The sequence below is a fragment of the Amblyomma americanum genome, chromosome 3 (assembly GCF_052857255.1).
Source record: "Amblyomma americanum isolate KBUSLIRL-KWMA chromosome 3, ASM5285725v1, whole genome shotgun sequence".
NCBI classification, from domain to species: Eukaryota; Metazoa; Arthropoda; class Arachnida; order Ixodida; family Ixodidae; genus Amblyomma; species Amblyomma americanum.
The window spans coordinates 199,047,043-199,070,664 of NC_135499.1; the positions used below are offsets into that span (position 1 = coordinate 199,047,043).

The 23,622-nt window shown below is 50.8% G+C and overlaps 1 protein-coding gene across 2 annotated transcripts; it reads left to right on the forward strand.

Moving 5' to 3' along the window:
• Positions 1–21,082: 21,082 nt before the first annotated feature.
• On the forward strand, positions 21,083–23,569 carry LOC144125845 (U6 snRNA-associated Sm-like protein LSm6). Of its 2 annotated transcripts, none has more exons than XM_077659568.1 (4): positions 21,083–21,212; positions 21,329–21,438; positions 21,527–21,640; positions 23,249–23,569. In XM_077659568.1, exons 2-4 carry the CDS (start codon positions 21,348–21,350, stop codon positions 23,281–23,283), a joined length of 240 nt encoding a protein of 79 aa, XP_077515694.1. In that variant the 5' UTR covers positions 21,083–21,212; positions 21,329–21,347; the 3' UTR covers positions 23,284–23,569. The 2 variants fall into 2 exon arrangements, with proteins under 2 accessions (XP_077515694.1, XP_077515695.1); XM_077659569.1 differs by having other exon boundaries at positions 21,110–21,142.
• Positions 23,570–23,622: the final 53 nt, after the last annotated feature.

The following is a 23,622-nucleotide window of genomic DNA, read 5'->3' on the forward strand; positions in this document are numbered from 1 at the left end:
CTGCTGATTTGGATTGGATTTGTATACGTGGCTTTTCCTTTGTGTCGGTGCCGAGTGGTGGCACTGATGTCGTTGTTGTCGCGACTGGCCAAGCAGAGAAGCGCACCTTTGCTTCCTTCTCCTTTTCGACTAGCCAGCTAATTTTTGTCCATGAAAATATTTATCTGAAATACTCGCTGTGCCCCCAATCCTTGGCCAATCCCCCTATGTGGGCATGTGCCATTGTGTGAAGGTAACAACAACAGCCCCGTTTTAGCGCCTCCGTGTTCGCCTCACGGTACCACTTTACTATGCCTTTCAGTTCCTCAAAAACCAATTTTCTAGGCTGTGGATTCGCTCTGCAGCTAATCCAGGATATACAAAGCGAAAGTTGTCGGCAATCATTGTGTTCGTTGGCGTTGAAAACGTTCTAGACTCCGATTTCGAGGAAAGGAAGGGCGTGTAACTGGCTTCCTTGGTCAGTGGACACCTCAATCGCGCTTTCAGGTAAGTACGTACGTGGCGGTGGTGAGAAAGTTATGTGGGCTGCGCGCATTAGCGCTGACAACGTCGTGGCAGACACGCGGCACTGCAGCTATAGTGCCCAATAGGCCGCAACGTTCATTGGGTGAGCAACCTCTCGCGATGAACCATTAACTGCCACCTGCCGTGCTACGATGGGCTCGCTGCCTATCCAGTGTGCGGGACGTACTCAACGTTACAGATGCCAAGCCGCGTGCACTTGCCCGGTACACCACAGCTTTCGCTTTGTAACCAGGCTCATCAGTAGTTAAACCGTAGCTAATTTTACGCGACAGCGTATACAGCTCGTTCTGTAGAAAAGTCGTCGGCGTCGTAATAGTGGTGCGCACCGCAAGTCGGAAATATTCGGGGGCTGCGTAAAAATACACGCACGCAATGAATAATAAAATAATCGGCAGTGGCTAATTAGCTCAGCTAGGCCAGGATATACGTAGCGAAATGACTCGAACGTCTTCGTTGCCGAAGCACTGGCCGTCAGCCGTATGGTGCAGTCCGGCGCGTATTCTTCGCGTCTGGTTCTGCCTGCTCCGTCGGACGTTCTGCTTATCGTAGTTCGGCAACGGCTCGGTGTCTCTGTCGCTCCGCGTCTTGACGCCGCCGCTTGGCGAGACGCTCTTCCCGCACTTTCGACGTCTTGGGCCCAGGCTTAGTGTTTCGTGTTTCATTAATTTGTACACGCTGTCGGGAATCCTCACGCCAAGCAATGAATTCCGGGTCGTCCAACGCAGCCTCTCGCAGTCTCCAAAGTTGTTGTTAGACTGTCAAAAGATGGCACATACCCACACTGGGGGATCGGCCAAGAATCGGGTGGCTATTCACCTGAACGCAGTTAATAAAAAGGGAAAGAATGTGGGAGCGCAACACCGCTGAATTCTTCGTCATGAACAGAAAAGGGATGAAAGTTTTGATTACAAAATTATAAGAATAATAATAAAGAGAGGGATTAAATAATAATGATTGTCAAAATGTAATAATTGATAGAAAAGAAAAGTTTGGAACACTAAGCAAGGCAGTCGGTGAGATTCTATTAGGAAATTTAGAACAGCGGTACAAACAGATCTGTGGCTGAACCCAAATGTAATGGCGCCAAATGATAGCAAGAGCGGGCTGCTCAAACTAAGGCCAAGATGCTGCAAGGGCTCCTCCAGCAACCTTTTTCTCAGAGAGTTGAATCGGCGACAATACAGCCAAAAATGTTCTATAGATTCAGGCTCACGGCAAAATGCACACCCGACTTGTGTAAATAGAAATTTAGAGGGGGGATGCGGCAGCGCAGCCTCGTCAGTGATACTTCAAGCTGCCGAGAGCAACAAATTTTCCTGTTCCAATAATATTTAAGGTGCTCATAATCCGCCGATGTCATAATCCGCCGAAGATGTCACCTACTGTACGCGCGCTCACCGTCCGCTTCTTCGTCTATGGCGCATCTGACTAGCAAGCGCACATGCTCAGGCTCACATGCCCATATGTTCAGCTGAGCAATCAGACGCGGAGGAGACTCGGCGCACTGCCGAACGCGTTTTGCGCATGCGCAATGAGGCTGCATAACGAGGTACGTGACGTCACGAGTCAACGCTGCGGTGGATACTATAGTTCTTAATAATAATAATAATAATAATAATAATAATAATAATAATAATAATAATAATAATAATAATAATAATTGTTTTTTTGGGAAAAGAAATGGCGCAGTACCTCTCATATATCGTTGGACACCTGAACCGCGCCGTAAGGAGGGGATAAATTAGGGGGTGAAAGAAGAAAGGAAGAAAGAGGTGCCATAGTGGAGAGCTCTGGAATAATTTCGACCACCTGGGGATTTTTAACGTGCACTGGCATCGCATAGCACACGGGCGCCTTAGCGTTTTTCCTCCATAAAAACGCAGCCGCCGCGGTCCGGTTCGAAACCGGGAACTCCGGATCAGTAGTCGAGCGCCGTAACCACAGAGCCACCGCGGCGGGTGACTATAGTTCTCAACGATTTCGGAATAAGTTTGCTAGCGCTCGTCCAGGTTCCGACAGTCCGGCGGTTACCCGGAAGTAGAGAGCTCGGCTAACTCGTGTGCCGCTTCGTTGCCGGGAACCGACGCGTGCGCTGGGGTCCATATTAAGCTGACTCTGCGGGTCAGCTCTCTGCCGGCCATGATCCTCGGCCCTTCCGGCGAGATCCCTCCTTACACGAAATTACAGGTGGCAGTTTTACTATCGCTGACTACGAATTTCGTTCCAACGCAAGCGAGCGCTATGACAACTTCTTCGCCTCTATGTTGCGGCTGCGAATGGTGGCTGCCGACGCGGGGACGCCTAGTCCGTCGACTACTGTGGCAACCGCCGCGCCTGACTTCCCACTAGCCGCGTCCTCGTAGGCGACCTCTCCGGGTTTCGTTTTTCAGAACCGTTTTGTAAGCGCCTCGGCCCTTCCGTTCCTCCTCTCGGTATTATGCTCCGAATGCATGTTCCTCGGGAGTGGGGGGTATTGCTATTTTATCCCTAGATTTAGGGGGGATGTCAGTTTTACGGGGCAGTTGTGAGAGATGTGGGCTGCATGAATTAGCTCTGACAACGGTGCGGCGAACACGTGGCACTGCAGCTACAGTGCAATGTCTAGAATAGGGGTATTCTAGGCACTGTGGCAGTAGGCCGCAGCGTTCAATGGGTGACCAACCTCTCGCGATCAACCATTAACTGCCGCCTGGCAGGGTGAGCGCGCTGCCTATGCGAAACGCACTCGACGTTGCCGCCAAGCCGCGTCTACTTGCCCGATACACCTCAGATTCCTAAGCAGTTTCAGCAGCATGCTTAAACCGCGGCTAATTTTATTTTTTTACCCACTGCGGTGGATCAGTGGTTAAGGCGCTCGTCTACTGAGCCGAGTACCCGGGTTCCATCCCGACCGCGGCGGCCGCGTTTCGATGGAGGCGAAACGCAAAAGGCGCCCATGTGCTGTGCGTTGTCAGTGCACGTTAAAGATCCCCAGGTGGTCGAAATTATTTCTGAGACCACTGCGGCACCTCTTTCTTTCTTCTCTCAGTCCCTCCTTTATCCCTTCCCTTACGGTGCGGTTCGGGTGTCCACAGCAAGTTGCCGACGAGAGTATCTACATGCCTGAATATCGAACTCGAATTAAACGAAAAAAAAGGAAGACGCTTAAGCTTCATCTTTAAGAGTGGGACGCGACAGCGTGTTGCAGTGTAGCGCCTCTCGCGCCGCGCTCGGCTCGCAGGCCATGGCACGCGGTTCCGGACAAGAAAGAGAAAGCTCGGCTAGGCCGCCGCAGCGCGAGCAGCGCAAATAAGTTCGAACCTCAACGCTGTCGGAGCTGGTTCTTCCTCGCCTCATCTCCGAGAGCAGCTTTGCCAAAGAGTCCACGGAACGCCATCGCCCGTTCGGCGCGACGCCTTGCCCGTTAGACAATTTAAAAAAAGGAAATGATGCCTGTCTCACATATGTCGGTGGACACCCGAACCGCGCCGTGAGGGAAGGAATATTTCAGACGCGCGGTGCCGACTAATACTGCTACTACACCGACGGCAATTCCCGAACGAGATGTATACGCTGTAGCGTAATAACAGCAGAGGCTTAAAAAATGAGATCAATGAATTTTAATGCATCGTGAAGGCAAGAAAAAGGTTAAGTCGCTCTTCATATATCCGAGTCGACAAAATCTACCCTTCACAGTTGCCTTTTCACGCGTGGTTACAATCTAAAGCTTAAATTTCTTGCCCAACTGTCGTGCTGCTTGCGAGTGCTGACACAGGCTGCATCGAGGACATAAAGATGCACATCAACGTGCTGCTCTCGCGAAACACAGTCCGGCAATAAAGCATGCGTATCAAGGTTCCTTCATGCGCGCCAACCACGCGGAAACCTTTTCGTGACTTGTTTGTACACGACCCGGCAACTGTGGTCCTCTGGTCGCGGGACGCTCCTCACCACCGCCGATGGCTCTGCGGCTGCTCGGAGGACGCCCTCTTGCTCTGCGCTGCCTCTTCGCCGCGCGCTTGGCGACGCCGCTGCTTGACGACGAACTGCTTCGCAAGAGGCGTCTCCTGTAAGCGCTGCTCTCGCTGCTTCGGTTGCTGCTTGTCCAGCCGTTTCGCAGACGACGCTGTTCCTCAGCGCTACTGCAGCTTCCGCTGCCACCGCTACTGCTCTCTAACCAGCGTTGGTTTTCGGAGCCAGGGACGCTGGTGTCGTCCGACGAACTACTCGTCGACAACAGTCCTCGCGTTCGGCTTCCGTAGTAGCCAGGCGGTGTGCCTCTTGAGGAGTCTCGCAGTTCGGCGCTGCGCGTGGTGTCGCCCGTGCTACTGCTGACTGGAGACGAAGAGCTACTAAACCTGCTTTGGGCCCTCATTCGGACTGGCCTTCTTTTCGTTCCGCTGGATGAAGGAGCGTTGTGGTCATCGTGAAGCAGCGTGGTTGTCCTCGCGCCGGACGACTTCTTCGTGGTGGCTTTCGAAGGCAATGTACGCTTCAAAGGCCTACCTCTACCCTTAGGAACCTGCTCCTGTCGACCACGACTAGAAGTCTTCCCAGAGGAGCACAAACGCCTTTTTTCCGCTGTCGCCGCCTTACGTTTCCTTCTCAGTGTATTAGTGGCAATCGCTGAGGGTTTACCTTCGGATACGACTGGCTTGGGAGGTCTTGCCTTCACTCCAGACCGGCGTTCAGGCGCCTCCCTGGCCGCCTGGAGATTGGATTGCTTGCTGGCGAGCCTGGCGGACCTCCTCCTGGTCACGGGCGGTCCAGGCGACGTGTCGGCGACTTCGCTACGTCGACGCTTCGCAGGAGGAGACGCTGCCGGCGTTTCGTTCGGAGGTCTCATTGTTGAGTCTCAGTCAATCCGAACGAGGCCAACACGGTCACCGATAGGTTGCGCTGCAGCCGGCATTATCATGCTTCTATCGCGGCCACATGCTGGCTGCTGATTTGGATTGGATTTGTATACGTGGCTTTTCCTTTGTGTCGGTGCCGAGTGGTGGCACTGATGTCGTTGTCGCGACTGGCCAAGCAGAGAAGCGCACCTTTGCTTCCTTCTCCTCCTTTTCGACTATCCAGCTAATTTTTGCCCATGAAAATATTTATCTGAAAAACTCTCTGTGCCCCCAATCCTTGGCCAATCCCCCTATGTGGGCATGTGCCATCTTGTGAGGGTACCAACAACAGCCCCGTTTTAGCACCTCCGTGTTCGCCTCACGGTACCACTTTACTATGCCTTTCATTTCCTCAAAAACCAATTTTCTAGGCTGTGGATTCGCTCTGGAGCTAATCCAGGATATACAAAGCGAAAGTTGTCGGCAATCATTGTGTTCGTTGGCGTTGAAAACGTTCTAGACTCGGATTTCGAGGAAAGGAAGGGCGTTTAACTGGCTTCCTTGGTCAGTGGACACCTCAATCGCGCTTTGAGGTAAGTACGTACGTGGCGGTGGTGAGAAAGTTATGTGGGCTGCACGCATTAGCGCTGACAACGTTGTGGCAGACACGCGGCACTGAAGCTATAGTGCCCAATAGGCCGCAGCGTTCATTGGGTGAGCAACCTCTCGCGATGAACCATTAACTGCCACCTGCCGTGCTACGATGGGCTCGCTGCCTATCCAGTGTGCGGAACGTACTCAACGTTACAGACGCCAAGCCGCGTGCACTTGCCCGGTACACCACAGCTTTCGCTTTGTAACCAGGTTCAACAGTAGTTAAACAGTAGCTAATTTTACGCGACAGCGTATACAGCTCATTCTGTCTAAAAGCCGTCGGCGTCGTATTAGTTGTGCGCGCCGCAAGTCGAAAATATTCGGGGGCTGCGTAAAAATACACGCACGCAATGAATAAAATAATCGGCAGTGGCTTAGCTCAGTTAGGCCAGGATATACGTAGCGAAATGACTCGAACGTCTTCGTTGCCGAAGCACTGGCCGTCAGCCGTATGGTGCAGTCCGGCGCGTATTCTTCGCGTCTGGTTCTGCCTGCTCCGTCGGACGTTCTGCTTATCGTAGTTAGGCAACGGCTCGGCGTCTCTGTCGCTCCGCCTCTTGACGCAGCCGCTTGGCGAGACGCTCTTCCCGCACTTTCGACGTCTTGGGCCCACGCTTAGCGTTTCGTGTTTCATTAATTTGTACACGCTGTCGGGAATCCTCACGCCAAGCAATGAATTCCGGGTCGTCCGACGCAGCCTCTCGCAGTCTCCGAAGTTGTTGTTAGACTGTCAAAAGATGGCACATACCCACACTGGGGGATTGGCCAAGAATCGGGTGGCTATTCACCTGAACGCAGTTAATAAAAAGGAAAAGAACGTGGGAGCGCAACACCGGTGAATTCTTCGTCATGAACAGAAAAGGGATGAGAGTTTTGATTACAAAATTCTAAGAATAATAATAAAGAGAGGGATTAAATAATAATGATTAAGTCAAAATGTAATAATTGATAGAAAAGAAAAGTTTGGAACACTAAGCAAGGCAGTCGGTGAGATTCTATCAGGAAATTTAGAACAGCGGTACAAACAGATCTGTGGCTGAACCCAAATGTGGTGGCGCCAAATGATAGCAAGAGCGGGCTGCTCAAACTAAGGCCAAGATGCTGCAAGGGCTCCTCCAGCAACCTTTTTCTCAGTGAGTTGAATCGGCGACAATACAGCCAAAAATGTTCTATAGATTCAGGCTCACGGCAAAATGCACAAAAGGGAGAGAGCGCCAAACCCGACTTGCGTAAATATAAATTTAGAGGGGGGATGCGGCAGCGCAGCCTCGCCAGTGATACTTCAAGCTGCCGAGAGCAACAAATTTTCCTGTTCCAATAATATTTAAGGTGCTCATAATCCGCCGATGTCATAATCCGCCGAAGATGTCACGTACTGTACGCGCGCTCACCGTCCGCTTCTTCGTCTATGGCGCATCTGACTAGCAAGCGCACATGCTCAGGCTCACATGCCCCTATGTTCAGCTGAGCAATCAGACGCGGAGGAGACTCGGCGCACTGCCGAACGCGTTTTGCGCATGCGCAATGAGGCTGCATAACGAGGTACGTGACGTCACGAGTCAACGCTGCGGTGGATACTATAGTTCTTAATAATAATAATAATTGGCTTTTGGGGAAAAGAAATGGCGCAGTATCTCTCATATATCGTTGGACACCTGAACCGCGCCGTAAGGAAGGGATAAAGGAGGGGGTGAAAGAAGAAAGGAAGAAAGAGGTGCCATAGTGGAGAGCTCTGGAATAATTTCGACCACCTGGGGATTTTTAACGTGCACTGGCATCGCACAGCACACGGGCGCCTTAGCGTTTTTCCTCCATAAAAACGCAGCCGTCGCGGTCCGGTTCGAAACCGGGAACTCCGGATCAGTAGTCGAGCGCCGTAACCACAGAGCCACCGCGGCGGGTGACTATAGTTCTCAACGATTTCGGAATAGGTTTGCTAGCGCTCGTCCAGGTTCCGACAGTCCGGCGGTTCCGCGGTTACCCGGAAGTAGAGAGCTCGGCTAACTCGTGTGCCGCTTCGTTGCCGGGAAACGACGCGTGCGCTGGGGTCCATATTAAGCTGACTCTGCGGGTCAGCTCTCTGCCGGCCAGGATCCTCGCCGCTTCCGGCGAGATCCCTCCTTACACGAAATTACAGGTGGCAGTTTTACTATCGCTGACTACGAATTTCGTTCCAACGCAAGCGAGCGCTATGACAACTTCTTCGCCTCTATGTTGCGGCTGCGAATGGTGGCTGCCGACGCGGGGACGCCTAGTCCGTCGACTACTGTGGCAACCGCCGCGCCTGACTTCCCACTAGCCGCGTCCTCGTAGGCGACCTCTCCGGGTTTCGTTTTTCAGAACCGTTTTGTACGCGCCTCGGCTCTTCTGTTCCTCCTCTCGGTATTATGCTCCGAATGCATGTTCCTCGGGAGTGGGGGGTATTGCTATTTTATCCCTAGATTTAGGGGGGATGTCAGTTTTACGGGGCAGTTGTGAGAGATGTGGGCTGCATGAATTAGCTCTGACAACGGTGCGGCGAACACGTGGCACTGCAGCTACAGTGCAATGTCTAGAATAGGGGTATTCTAGGCACTGTGGCAATAGGCCGCAGCGTTCAATGGGTGACCAACCTCTCGCGATCAACCATTAACTGCCGCCTGGCAGGGTGAGCGCGCTGCCTATGCGAAACGCACTCGACGTTGCCGCCAAGCCGCGTCTACTTGCTCGATACACCTCAGATTCCTAAGCAGTTTCAGCAGCATGCTTAAACCGCGGCTAATTTTATTTTTTTACCCACTGCGGTGGATCAGTGGTTAAGGCGCTCGTCTACTGAGCCGAGTACCCGGGTTCCATCCCGACCGCGGCGGCCGCGTTTCGATGGGGGCGAAACGCAAAAGGCGCCCATGTGCTGTGCGTTGTCAGTGCACGTTAAAGATCCCCAGGTGGTCGAAATTATTTCTGAGACCACTGCGGCACCTCTTTCTTCTCTCAGTCCCTCCTTTATCCCTTCCCTTACGGTGCGGTTCGGGTGTCCACAGCAAGTTTCCGACGAGAGTATCTACATGCCTGGATATCGAACTCGAATTAAACGAAAAAAAAAGGAAGACGCTTAACCTTCATCTTTAAGAGTGAGACGCGACAGCGTGTTGCAGTGTAGCGCCTCTCGCGCCACGCTCGGCTCGCAGGCCATGGCACGCGGTTCCGGACAAGAAAGAGAAAGTTCGGCTAGGCCGCCGCAGCGCGAGCAGCGCAAATAAACAGTTCTTACCTCAACGCTGTCGGAGCTGGTTCTTCCTCGCCTTAGCTCCGAGAGCAGCTTTGCCAAAGAGTCCACGGAACGCCATCGCCCGTTCGGCGCGACGCCTTGCCCGTTAGACAATTTAAAAAAAGAAAATGATGCCTGTCTCACATATGTCGGTGGACACCCGAACCGCGCCGTAAGGGAAGAACAAATGAAATTAAAATTGGTTTTAAGAAAAAGAAATGACGAATATCTCGGTAGACACCCGAACCGCGCCGTAAAGGAAGCAATATTTCAGACGCGCGGTGCCGACTTCTACTGCTACTACACCGACGGCAATTCGACCGAACGAGCTGTATACGCTGTTGCGTAATAACAACAGAGGCTTAAAAAATGAGATCAATGAATTTTAATGCATCGTGAAGGCAAGAAAAAGGTTAAGTCGCTCTTCATATATCCGAGTCGACAAAATCTATCCTTCACAGTTACCTTTTCACGCGTGGTTACAATCTAAAGCTTAAATTTCTTGCCCAACTGTCGTGCTGCTTGCGAGTGCTGACACAGGCTGCATCGAGAACATAAAGATGCACATCAACGTGCTGCTCTCGCGAAAAACAGTCCGGCAAAGAAGCATGCGTATCAAGGTTCCTTCATGCGCGCCAACCACGCGGAAACCTTTTCGTGACCAGTTTGTACACGCCCCGGCAACTGCGGTCCTCTGGTCCCGGGACGCTCCCCACCACCGCCGATGGCTCTGCGGCTGCTCGGAGGACGCCCTCTTGCTCTGCGCTGCCTCTTCGCCGCGCGCTTGGCGACGCCGCTGCTTGACGACGAACTGCTTCGCAAGAGGCGTCTCCTGTAAGCGCTGCTCTCGCTGCTTCGGTTGCTGCTTGTCCAACCGTTTCGCAGACGACGCTGTTTCTCAGTGCTACTGCAGCTTCCGCTGCCACCGCTACTGCTCTCTAACGAGCGTTGGTTTTCGGAGCCAGGGACGCTGGTGTCGTCCGACGAACTACTCGTCGACAACAGTCCTCGCGTTCGGCTTCCGTAGTAGCCAGGCGGTGTGCCTCTTGAGGAGTCTCGCAGTTCGGCGGTGCGCGTGGTGTCGCCCGTGCTGCTGCTACTGCTGACTGGAGACGAAGAGCTACTAAACCTGCTTTGGGCCCTCATTCGGACTGGCCTTCCTTTCGTTCCGCTGGATGAAGGAGCGTTGTGGTCATCGTGAAGCAGCGTCGTTGTCCTCGCGCCGGACGACTTCTTCGTGGTGGCTTTCGAAGGCAATGTACGCTTCAAAGGCCTACCTCTACCCTTAGGAACCTGCTCCTGTCGACCACGACTAGAAGTCTTCCCAGAGGAGCACAAACGCCTTTTTTCCGCTGTCGCCGTCTTACGTTTCCTTCTCAGTGTATTAGTGGCAATCGCTGAGGGTTTACCTTCGGATACGACTGGCTTGGGAGGTCTTGCCTTCACTCCAGACCGGCGTTCGGGCGCCTCCCTGGCCGCCTGGAGATTGGATTGCTTGCTGGCGAGCCTGGCGGACCTCCTCCTGGTCACGGGCGGTCCAGGCGACGTGTCGGCGACTTCGCTACGTCGACGCTTCGCAGGAGGAGACGCTGCCGGCGTTTCGTTCGGAGGTCTCATTGTTGAGTCTCAGTCAATCCGAACGAGGCCAACACGGTCACCGATAGGTTGCGCTGCAGCCGGCATTATCATGCTTCTATCGCGGCCACATGCTGGCTGCTGATTTGGATTGGATTTGTATACGTGGCTTTTCCTTTGTGTCGGTGCCGAGTGGTGGCACTGATGTCGTTGTCGCGACTGGCCAAGCAGAGAAGCGCACCTTTGCTTCCTTCTCCTCCTTTTCGACTATCCAGCTAATTTTTGCCCATGAAAATATTTATCTGAAAAACTCTCTGTGCCCCCAATCCTTGGCCAATCCCCCTATGTGGGCATGTGCCATCTTGTGAGGGTACCAACAACAGCCCCGTTTTAGCACCTCCGTGTTCGCCTCACGGTACCACTTTACTATGCCTTTCATTTCCTCAAAAACCAATTTTCTAGGCTGTGGATTCGCTCTGGAGCTAATCCAGGATATACAAAGCGAAAGTTGTCGGCAATCATTGTGTTCGTTGGCGTTGAAAACGTTCTAGACTCGGATTTCGAGGAAAGGAAGGGCGTTTAACTGGCTTCCTTGGTCAGTGGACACCTCAATCGCGCTTTGAGGTAAGTACGTACGTGGCGGTGGTGAGAAAGTTATGTGGGCTGCACGCATTAGCGCTGACAACGTTGTGGCAGACACGCGGCACTGAAGCTATAGTGCCCAATAGGCCGCAGCGTTCATTGGGTGAGCAACCTCTCGCGATGAACCATTAACTGCCACCTGCCGTGCTACGATGGGCTCGCTGCCTATCCAGTGTGCGGAACGTACTCAACGTTACAGACGCCAAGCCGCGTGCACTTGCCCGGTACACCACAGCTTTCGCTTTGTAACCAGGTTCAACAGTAGTTAAACAGTAGCTAATTTTACGCGACAGCGTATACAGCTCATTCTGTCTAAAAGCCGTCGGCGTCGTATTAGTTGTGCGCGCCGCAAGTCGAAAATATTCGGGGGCTGCGTAAAAATACACGCACGCAATGAATAAAATAATCGGCAGTGGCTTAGCTCAGTTAGGCCAGGATATACGTAGCGAAATGACTCGAACGTCTTCGTTGCCGAAGCACTGGCCGTCAGCCGTATGGTGCAGTCCGGCGCGTATTCTTCGCGTCTGGTTCTGCCTGCTCCGTCGGACGTTCTGCTTATCGTAGTTAGGCAACGGCTCGGCGTCTCTGTCGCTCCGCCTCTTGACGCAGCCGCTTGGCGAGACGCTCTTCCCGCACTTTCGACGTCTTGGGCCCACGCTTAGCGTTTCGTGTTTCATTAATTTGTACACGCTGTCGGGAATCCTCACGCCAAGCAATGAATTCCGGGTCGTCCGACGCAGCCTCTCGCAGTCTCCGAAGTTGTTGTTAGACTGTCAAAAGATGGCACATACCCACACTGGGGGATCGGCCAAGAATCGGGTGGCTATTCACCTGAACGCAGTTAATAAAAAGGAAAAGAACGTGGGAGCGCAACACCGGTGAATTCTTCGTCATGAACAGAAAAAGGGATGAGAGTTGTGATTACAAAATTATAAGAATAATAATAAAGAGAGGGATTAAATAATAATGATTAAGTCAAAATGTAATAATTGATAGAAAAGAAAAGTTTGGAACACTAAGCAAGGCAGTCGGTGAGATTCTATCAGGAAATTTAGAACAGCGGTACAAACAGATCTGTGGCTGAACCCAAATGTGGTGGCGCCAAATGATAGCAAGAGCGGGCTGCTCAAACTAAGGCCAAGATGCTGCAAGGGCTCCTCCAGCAACCTTTTTCTCAGTGAGTTGAATCGGCGACAATACAGCCAAAAATGTTCTATAGATTCAGGCTCACGGCAAAATGCACAAAAGGGAGAGAGCGCCAAACCCGACTTGCGTAAATATAAATTTAGAGGGGGGATGCGGCAGCGCAGCCTCGTCAGTGATACTTCAAGCTGCCGAGAGCAACAAATTTTCCTGTTCCAATAATATTTAAGGTGCTCATAATCCGCCGATGTCATAATCCGCCGAAGATGTCACGTACTGTACGCGCGCTCACCGTCCGCTTCTTCGTCTATGGCGCATCTGACTAGCAAGCGCACATGCTCAGGCTCACATGCCCCTATGTTCAGCTGAGCAATCAGACGCGGAGGAGACTCGGCGCACTGCCGAACGCGTTTTGCGCATGCGCAATGAGGCTGCATAACGAGGTACGTGACGTCACGAGTCAACGCTGCGGTGGATACTATAGTTCTTAATAATAATAATAATAATAATAATAATAATAATAATAATAATAATAATAATAATAATAATAATAATAATAATAATAATAATAATAATTGGGTTTTGGGGAAAAGAAATGGCGCAGTATCTCTCATATATCGTTGGACACCTGAACCGCGCCGTAAGGAAGGGATAAAGGAGGGGGTGAAAGAAGAAAGGAAGAAAGAGGTGCCATAGTGGAGAGCTCCGGAATAATTTCGACCACCTGGGGATTTTTAACGTGCACTGGCATCGCACAGCACACGGGCGCCTTAGCGTTTTTCCTCCATAAAAACGCAGCCGCCGCGGTCCGGTTCGAAACCGGGAACTCCGGATCAGTAGTCGAGCGCCGTAACCACAGAGCCACCGCGGCGGGTGACTATAGTTCTCAACGATTTCGGAATAGGTTTGCTAGCGCTCGTCCAGGTTCCGACAGTCCGGCGGTTCCGCGGTTACCCGGAAGTAGAGAGCTCGGCTAACTCGTGTGCCGCTTCGTTGCCGGGAACCGACGCGTGCGCTGGGGTCCATATTAAGCTGACTCTGCGGGTCAGCTCTCTGCCGGCCAGGATCCTCGCCGCTTCCGGCGAGATCCCTCCTTACACGAAATTACAGGTGGCAGTTTTACTATCGCTGACTACGAATTTCGTTCCAACGCAAGCGAGCGCTATGACAACTTCTTCGCCTCTATGTTGCGGCTGCGAATGGTGGCTGCCGACGTGGGGACGCCTAGTCCGTCGACTACTGGGGCAACCGCCGCGCCTGACTTCCCCCTAGCCGCGTCCTCGTAGGCGACCTCTCCGGGTTTCGTTTTTCAGAACCGTTTTGTACGCGCCTCGGCTCTTCTGTTCCTCCTCTCGGTATTATGCTCCGAATGCATGTTCCTCGGGAGTGGGGGGTATTGCTATTTTCTCCCTACATTTAGGGGGGATGTCAGTTTTACGGGGCAGCCCGCGGTCGGTCTGCAAACCCACCATCTGTAGGATAGCTTTGTTCGTGGTGGTGCTGCTAAGTCTGTCTAGCTGTGCCATGCGAACTGCCTCTGCGTAATCTTCCCAGCTATTGTGCACCCCCGTGGAGAGGAGTTTCTCCGTAGGGGTGCACATCGGGAGTCCTAGGACTCTCTCGATGCATCTTCGGACGAGGGAGTCCATTTCCCTCTTTTCGTCCGCTCTTAGACTTAGGAAGGGTGTGGCATAGCATACTGGACTTAAGACGTAAGCGTGTATTAATTTTAGACTTTGCTCTTTAAGGCATCTGCCCCTGAGAGAGATTCTCTTAAAGATGCCCAGGACTTGCGAGGCGTAGGCGTCTGGCATTTTTATGACGCCGTCGTTGTATCCGTTTCCTGTATAAAGATTCCCAGGATTCTGATTTGCTCCACTTTAGGAGCGCTTCCACTTTGATGTCGAATTTTGAGTCTTGGCTCCTCCTGAGGGATTTAGGATTATGCGCCACACAGACACCACACAACAACCAACGCAGATTCCTACCCACCCAGGTGCCCTGTCCTTGGGAGAGTTGGACCACTCCTCCTGTTGCACTCCTGTTGGGCGATGTGGGCTCAGACGGTTCGATTTCAGACAGCGACCCGGACCAGAGTCGAAAAATAAATGTTTCTCTCTGTCTCTCGTACCACATAAGTCACGTGGTCCCGCACGCGCGCGCACGCACGCTCGCAGGCACACACACAGGCAGGTTACAACCTGCTAGAGGCAGGCTGTAGACACACAACGGCTAAGAGCTAAATGCGGAGAATGGCCTCTATTAGTGGTAGCGCACTAAAAAGTTTTCAAAGTCCCCCTAATCCATTTTCAGCCTCCAAGCCCAAAGGGAAAAGATCATGTTTTCAATGACGCTGACGGCGTTTTGCTTGAGATAAAATTTATCTCAAAGCAATTGAGAGGAAATAGATGGTACCTGCCCCTGTGGCTAATCGACACACGATTGGTTGTGTCCGTTGCCTCAGCCATGGCAGACCGGCTGAACGCCAAGTTGTGAGATATGCGGCTCGCGCGGAAAGCGGCAGCCGACAGCTCTCCTCGCGTCGGCAGCGAGCGGCGCGCTGTGGCCAGGAACGAGGGGGGGTGGCGGCAGCAGCAGAAGAGCGGCGGCGTGCATCAGCGAGGGCGATCGCGGATCGAGAACCGCGTCGCCCGAACCCCCTTTTGTCTCCTCCGGGAGCGACACGCGGGCCGCCCCTGCACGTTACACGCGCGCGCACTCCGCGCTCGCGGGCTATTGTTCCGCGCCGCGGGGGGTAGTTAATAAAACTCCCGCTAGGGGGCTCGGTGAATGACTACTTCTCTCTCTCACACACACACTCTTTCTCTTTCCACACTGCTCTTCGCTGTGCGTGTGTAAGCGTGCAGCCAAGAGGCAGAGATTGCGGGCGGGGGTGAGCCTTGGTTGGCGTTCGTCGCTCGTGTTCCTGGCACAGAGCCTCTCTTGCGCCCTGTCTGCTTTCCCCCTACACGGCTTTATGGCATTCTCCGCCGGCTGTTGCGCTTAGGGAAAGTGACAAGCAGGTTACGCAGAGGGGGTTAAGGATGCTGATCCGCGGAGGTGCACCCTCGCAAAGTCCGGAACACTCACTGTATGGGCCAACAACAGCTCGGCAGAGCGAACGTAGCTAGGGGCATCCAACAGGATAGAAATTTTTAGGTACTCCGCGCATGAAGTAGGTCAACCGTGTTCGTCAAATCTTCATCTTGAGTTTTATAAGGATATGTGTCATACAAAAAAGAGCGAATGTAGGTAAAACGGTCACCTTGAACGCTATCGCAGCCCGGCTATTTTATTTCCTTCATCTCTCAGGACGTGTATTACGATAGCGCAGGATGGGGAAGTGCATTATAAGGAAAGCAAAGGCGTGGTAATTGTCCTACTCTTGGTGGACACCTAAACCACGCCGTGATGTGATGGAGAGAATGAATTGCAGGCCAAAATTAGTTTTGAGGAAAGGAAATGGGCAGCAACCGTCTCACTTTTCGGCGGATAACGTCAACCACGTCGTGAAGGAAGTGATGAGAAGGGAGTAAAAGATGAAAGAAGCGGAGTCTTAGTGGAGGAATCCGGAATAATTTCGACCATTCGGGATTCTTTTACGTGCGCCAACATTCTGCAGCAAACAGGCGTCGTTTGCGTTTAGTATCCATCGAAACGCGGCTGTCGTAGCCGTGGAGTTCAATCTCGCGTCCTCGAAAGAACACCAAATGCATCGATGACACCGCTAGGAGGAGGAGGAGAGATGATAAAGATTCATCTATCAAGATTTAGGGAGTGAAGAGAGGTGGTGTTCTCGCCCTTTCGCTGTCTACGGCCTTGACCCCCGAATGAATGAGAGCGCTGCATTTATATTCGCTCAAGTGTATCGATGCGATTTGCAGCTATTGCATACCATATGTAGTACTTCGGCTAACTTTCCTATGGTCTTCTTTTTCTACTTCAAGTGGTTGCGTCCTTTCATTTCTACCGTGCAACAAAACCCTGTTGCTTTTGAACCGGGACTTATTATTTGCTGTATTCAATACTCTTCCTTGAAATACTTTTTTTTTAAGGGACACTGGGGACGAATTGAAGTCGGCCTGCATCGGTTGATCACAACATTCTAACGAGAAAGGCGTCACTTTTCGCCGGAAACAGAGCTTCTGTAGGCTGGAAGAAGCCAAAAAAGTTAAATTCAGGTGTCGCCACCACCGGTCAATTTTGATGCGTCCACAAAGTTTTTGTTCGCGAATCACAGGTGTTTCACCACCATTTACTGCAATATGGTGATCACGGAATCGTTTTCGGTGTACACGTCACAGTTTTGAATCGAGTGACGGGAATGTGTTTTACTGCACATTTCTAGGCAATAAAGGCGTATTACGCTGCCCGAGAAACGTCAGCATGTCCAGAAAGAACCGTACAATCGAGTTGTACGAAGAACAACAACTCGATGGAATTGACTTCAGTGTCCCTTTCTTTGGAACATTTTTTTTTTTGTAAAGCGTGCTTTCCTGCGGAAAGCCTTCTACCGAGGAGAAGCACAACAGTGGGAGTAGGATAAAGGTATGAAGAGCAGTACAAAGAAAGTAAGCCACGATTGTACCTATTTTATTTTGTATGTAGAATATATTCTAGAGGCTTTCAAGCGAGATTCTCACCTCCTTCTACCTCACTTCGTAGCAACGCTTTTACGTTCACCTGCATTGCAATGAAACCTCGATATAAGAAGCATGGATATTACAAATTACTGACTACTGTCGAGCCCACTTAAACGAACCTGATGGTCACGCGGATTGCATTCGTTGTATCCGAAGTTCGTAGTAAGTGGACTTGCCCCATTACGGTCAAAAAACACTCTAAACAAAAAAAGCGGCGTTTATTTCTTTAAAAAAAAAATACTTTTGAAACACGTTTGTTCAAGGCAGACTCTGTCAAACTGCATTCTAAGCTCTCCGCCATGGTCATGTGCTACTGGCCGAGGCCTTTGCTGCGTACGAGCGCAATTGAAGCGTTCGCGGCAACTGGTAACGGTATACGTCAGCATCGCCGTCTTCGTTCCTCTACAAAGTTGTAGGATGTAGAGACGAAGCTACTGCTCCGCATGCATGCCTGCCGTCTGTGGGCTGCCTGCACGCGGCGGCAGCGCAGAAGGCGGAGTTTCAAATGCGCAGGCGACGCGCGCGACGTGACCGGGTGGGTTAAGAGGAGGTTCTACTTGGACTGGTATTCAGGCGTCTCAAATCGCCGTCATTGGTTGACCAAAGGCTGTGTGGAGTTGTTTCTCTTTGCAACGCTGCCCCTGTGTCACGATTACCAGGCTTCTGCTTCCAGTTTGAACGCTTTGTCCAGCCGGCACACACGCACGCACCGATTGACCTTTTAGCCTGTCGAGGTGCACTTGGCCGATGGTTAACTGCAATTTCAATGCCGCCTTTTAACGCGATAGCGTTATGGAGGTCGTGCCGCAAAAAAAAAAAATACGGCGTCGACATCGTTGAGAGTGAGCGAAAATTCCCCCCCAAAATCCTCAGAGAAACAACCTAGGTGGGCCGGTTAGGTCACGTGACCTCGTGGCGTCATCAAAACCTTCCCACCGGATTTTGAGCAAACTGCCCACTATGGCAGGTGGCGGTTAAATTAATGGTTTGTCCCCAGAGGTTGCTGGGAAAAGCAACCTGGATCGCATATGTCCCACCGATGGCAGCACCTGCCATCGCAGAGCAGTGGCGCATCGCTTAACCATTGCACCAATGCCAGGAGTGGTATGAGGACTCCCCGGTACCTATACATTGTAAGTCGAGAATGCCCAATTCTGCGTATATGAGCATTAATCCATATGCTATTGCGTCATACCCTTAAGGCGGAGCCTTAGTGTCCACTGCTTTTTTTCAATTATTTTTGGATGGTCGACACTTTATTTGGGGACGATCACGGGAGCTGGAAGACGCTCTTCGCTCTCCATGGCGGCGGGAAGTGCGCGTGTAAGCATGAAATGGTTTCAGCTCGCGTTGTCAGCACGCCACAGATGATGTCTTCGGTGCTGGAACGGAGGGAGAATACGTACGGCTTCGAACTGGAGGCGAACCGAGGGGATCCAGGACTACAGTGAACTGTACCAGAACACAAAGGCTAACTTTGGCGTCCTATCCGTCTGACCCCCGGTGCTTACGTGCAGCGCTGCCGCCGAAGCAGCGCATGCGTCAGCACCGCCTTCTTAATCCCGCGGTGGACGAGGTCCGCGCTCTGCGCTGTACTCGAGCGGCGCATGCGCACTGCTAGCGACTTGTGAGCAAACTGAGCTAGAGCGCCGTGCACGTTGCGCAATCCGCACTCCTCGACGCGTGCTCGGACCGGCTCGGACTAAAGCTTTAGCTCCATGTTCTGCTCGGACGGAGCAATGGCGCCATCTTTCGGCTTAGCGCGGAACTCGTTAATTGTAAACAGTGAGGGCAATCCATTGCCGCCCAGCGACGCCGTGGACGGATGGCTGTGTTTGGCTGAGGCGAGACTTTGCCTTGCAACGAGGTTCAGTTTCTGGAATGTGCTACGCCGGAACTGCAAGACATCTTAAGGCGAAAGCCTCTAATGGCTCATGCTCCGTCCGTCCGTTATACGCTCTGGCCTTCGAGATCACGTGTTCTTTTGGCATAAAGGTCCTGAAGGCCTTAACTCTAAAGGCCTTTATCATTGTCGTTAATGACCCTCATATCACTCTATCATACCGCTGGCCTGTCTAATAGCTTCTTAATAGCTTCTTAATATATGACATGAAAGCCATTACTACCTTATCGTCTACTGCTCACATCATGCGATTGGGGACCACTGCTGTTAAGCGCCAACTCCAAGGGCCCTTCCTGGGCGTACGCGCTCAGCGTCGGCACTCTTGGCGTACGCCGGAACGGGCGTCGAAAAGGGGCATGCATCTCCATATGGTCCTGGTGCTGGCTCGCTTCCCCTCTCGAGCTGACGGAGCTGACGGAGAGGTCAACAAAGTGCCCCCCTGAATTTTTATGCTTACCTCTCTCTTTCTTTGCTTACGAGTGTTTCCTTTTTCTTTTCTTTTTTTACAGTGGGGTGAGTTCACAGCGCGTTCTTTTTCGTAATAATCTTGTGGTGCGACCACGGTTGTCCGTTTTATCTGAACCGCAGTTCCATAGCCCGGATACATATTTTGACGATAGCTCCACCCTCGTTCTAAGAAGCACTCGAGCGTTCGTTATAACTGCGATCGTTATAAATGGGTCCGGGTGTACTTGGACTCTTGATAAACATTTTTAATAAACACATGCAATTTTAACTTAAATATAGCTAACGCGGTTGGCCCTAAAACGTATATATTGACCTCTCGAGCGCCAAGTGGTGCACGCTCATATGGCAGGCGGCAGGCTTCGCTGCACTACACAAATGACTCGTGGCGGTACGGCGAGCGTTTGCGCCAAAGCTCACGCTTTATCTGGCGCTAATGCTCTTACCTAGCCACCATACTCTTTCAGGTTTCATCAAGTTGGAAATTTTCCACCGCGGTGCGCTGTTCAATCGCTCGGTCGCTAATTGCGTGTGAACCAGCCTTCACGCATCATTCGAAATAAGAAAACACGCAAGCAAATATTTCGGGTCTATATAGTCCTTTATCTTTTTAAAGGAAGATTTTTTTCTAGGAACCATATTTTAACTGACTTGAGAGCTGCGCTGAACAAACTTACAGTGCGCGCATGTATTCTGGAGCATCACCCTGAATTCGCGAAGGAGTACGATATCTCGATCGGTGTCGAGTAATCCAATAGGAACTCAGGATCTGAATCCGAATCGCCCCTTGAAATGTTTTTAATGCGAAAGCAGTATATATGGCTCATCGGCAACGAAGCACGGTGTTGTTGTCTAACAGCAGTGATCCCCAATCGCATGATGTCAGCAGTAGACTATAGTAAGCCTTCATGTCATATATGTAGGCAATGAAGCAGTTTTAGACAGGCGAGTAGTATGATAGAGTGATAATTGTGGAGTGATAAAGGACGTTACTAAATAATGATGAGGGTCATTAATGACAATGATAAAGGCCTTTAGAGTGAAGGCCTTCAGGGCCTTTATGTCAAAGGGACTCTTCACATTGAATACCTTCAGGGTAAAGACCTTTAGGTCGAAGGCCTTTAGGACAAGTGTCTTCACGTCGAAAGCCTTTAGAATAAACGACTTTTGGCCAAAGGATGCTTTCGCATTCACAAAAAGTAAGGACCTTTTTCTGTTCGCAGGGCAAATAAACGTACTACTCTATCGCCGAATGGAATACTCTTTAAGCTTGAGTCAGAATTAAGCGTGCATTGTTTAAAAGACTATGATTAAAGCATTTTCGCCTTTTCTTTTTTGCCTTGTGCACGGCACCGTTCATCTTTCATTTGTAAACGCCACTTCACAGTGTTCGACACTGTTGGCACGCAAAGCCACGAGAGTCGCCTCCTAGCGGCTTTGAAAAAAAAAAAGCCATACAACATTGGGCCTTGTAAGCCAGCTCCATGCCGCTACAATCCAAATCGTAATCCAAAGCAGCTGGCGTTGAAAGGTTGTTGAAGCATTTTTGGCGCTCTTGCTTTCCGGCGAGTTATTCACTTCGCATTAGGAGTCACTTTCAGGTATGTTTTTGTTTGTTTTGTGAATGCTATTTTCAATTTCAGTTATGAGCGTCGTCAGACTCAGTGCTCATTGTATATTTCTTTTTCCGTATTTCAAATCCGGTTTGTTTACGCAGGCGAGTGCGCAGCGTAACAATGAGTCGACGCCAAACGCCCAGTGAATTCCTGAAGCAGATCATCGGCCGACCTGTTGTCGTCAAGTTAAACTCTGGCTTGGACTACCGAGGTAATATGGCTGTGCTTTGGTGCAAGCTCACTTGATGATACTGCCATGCTACGGCCACATTCTCATGTACTACACTTCTCTTTCGTAGGTGTCCTTGCATGTCTTGACGGCTACATGAACATTGCCCTTGAACAGACTGAAGAGTACGTAAATGGTCAGCTGAAAAACAAGTACGGGGACGCTTTTATTCGAGGAAACAACGGTGAGTTCCGCAGCCTTTGGAGCAACTCTGCGACTTTGACTGGCAAACCGTAGTAAGGCGGCCAAGATCAGTTATTGAGAAGAGCCAGTGTTGTCAATATTTGTGCACCACTAGTGCAGTGACATGTCTATTTTCAACCGAAAGAATGAGCCCAACTGTTGTATTGGACGAGCGATTGCAGCCAAATGTTGATCGGTTGTTCTATTACCGAGGGAGCAAGCTTGAAGGGCTTCCAGCTTAATTTTATAGCACCTGTAAATGATTCACCGCCGTGATACCGATAACTGCGGTGAATATGACCATGCCCTTGTATGCTGCTGCTACCATCAATAAACCAACATACACACTTCTGGAAACGTAGCGCTACGCGTACACACAGAAAACTGGACGACGCGCCATTCGCAGCTGGTGAAGCAAACAAAACTGATTACAGATGCAGAAATCTGGCTTTCGTTGTTGTTACTGCCTTGCCTTGTAGATATATATACATATCAGCCCTCTAAAAACAAAAAAGTTAGTGGAAAGTAGCACTTCATCCTGTTGCCTTATTTTTTGTGTACGTCTGTGTAGCACTTTGTTTCCTTTCTGCCTTGATCAACTCTTCAAAAGAGCCAAACCTTTGTTTCTTGGTGTGTTCCTTGCTCTTGAAGTTAAGTTTTGTGGCAAGACCAATGCTTGTTTTTCATGTTGTGTTTGCCTGTTGAGTGCATGTGGGCCACATACAGCCTGTTGTGTAAATCATAGAAAATCAGAAAAAAATTCTCTTGTCTAATCGCACGTTTGTTCGGGCTCAAATTTTGCACAGGGGTTGCATTTGGCGGTCAGCTTTGTTTTACACTACATTTAGGTGGCGTACTTGCCTGATTCAGTCAGAATTAATCAAAAATCTCCATTGTCTGCAGTGACGGCAGACTAAAACGGTAAGCTTTCGCAGCAGTCGAACCCGTAGCGCCATCTGTGCTCGCCAAAGGAACGAGCACTCTACAATTGAGGCTGCGGAGAAACACAAGGCGTAGAAAGTGGCTGCGCGGTTGGTTTGAAAGTGCATTTTAGGCTATATTATCAAAATTAGGTGCAGAAAATGCTGTTTCACGCAACTGCTCCCCTCCCCACACATTGCGTTTCTCCCATGAGTTTCTCCGCAGCCTCCGTGCCCGTTAGAGTGCTCATTCGCCTGGAGGGCGCATGATGGCGCTACCGGCATCATTACTGCAAAAGTTCGCAGTTTTTGTTTGCCATTGCCACAGACGATGAAGCTTTCCGATTAATTTTGACCGAATCAAGCAAGTACTCCACCCAAACGTAAGCTAAAACAAAACTGACTGCCAAATGCCACCTTTGTGCGAATTTTTAGTTAGGCCAAGGGAATGTTTTTCGATTTTTTCTGATGTACGCAACAGTCAGTATTTGCTCACCAGGAAGCTGTCAGCTGTTTCTACAGGCCCCTTAATATACCATCTCAGAACGATGGCAGTTTTGTTGTAAAACTGCTATTTGGAATATCATTTTGCAGTGCATTGTGTACACTTTGATCTTCGCCATTAAACTCCCGAGTGACTTATTAGTGTTATTAGAGGAACCTTGATGGGTTTTTTTATTTCTTTTCAGTCCTGTATATCAGCACACAGAAGAGGAGGATATAAAGGCAAAGCAGCATGTCTTGCAAAGACTTCTTGGGAGTGCAGTTTACTACCGTTCAATGATTACTCGAAGGGCCACTCTGTTGTATCTCATCGGCACTGTCCTGCAAGGCGGGATTGCTTTTTTTTTTCTCTCATTTTCTCGTGTATCATGCACAAAACATTTTTCAGCATGTCATGCTAAGTTGGCTATGACATGAACGGTTTTGTTTTGTGCAATTGAGTGAATGCTGACTAGTGAAGCTTGGTGCGAGTACCATGGGTACAAGTAAATTACTGTGAATATGAATTTGTGGATCTGTTTCATCACCTCTGAAACATGGTTGTGAAACATGCACCATG

Coding starts and splice junctions, on each gene's coding strand:
- LOC144125845 (XM_077659568.1), top strand. CDS start 21,348: ATGAGTCGACGCCAAACGCCCAGTGAATTCCTGAAGCAGATCATCGGC. Junction 21,439..21,526: donor CTCTGGCTTGGACTACCGAG/GTAATATGGCTG, acceptor TCTCTTTCGTAG/GTGTCCTTGCATGTCTTGAC. Junction 21,641..23,248: donor TTTTATTCGAGGAAACAACG/GTGAGTTCCGCA, acceptor ATTTCTTTTCAG/TCCTGTATATCAGCACACAG.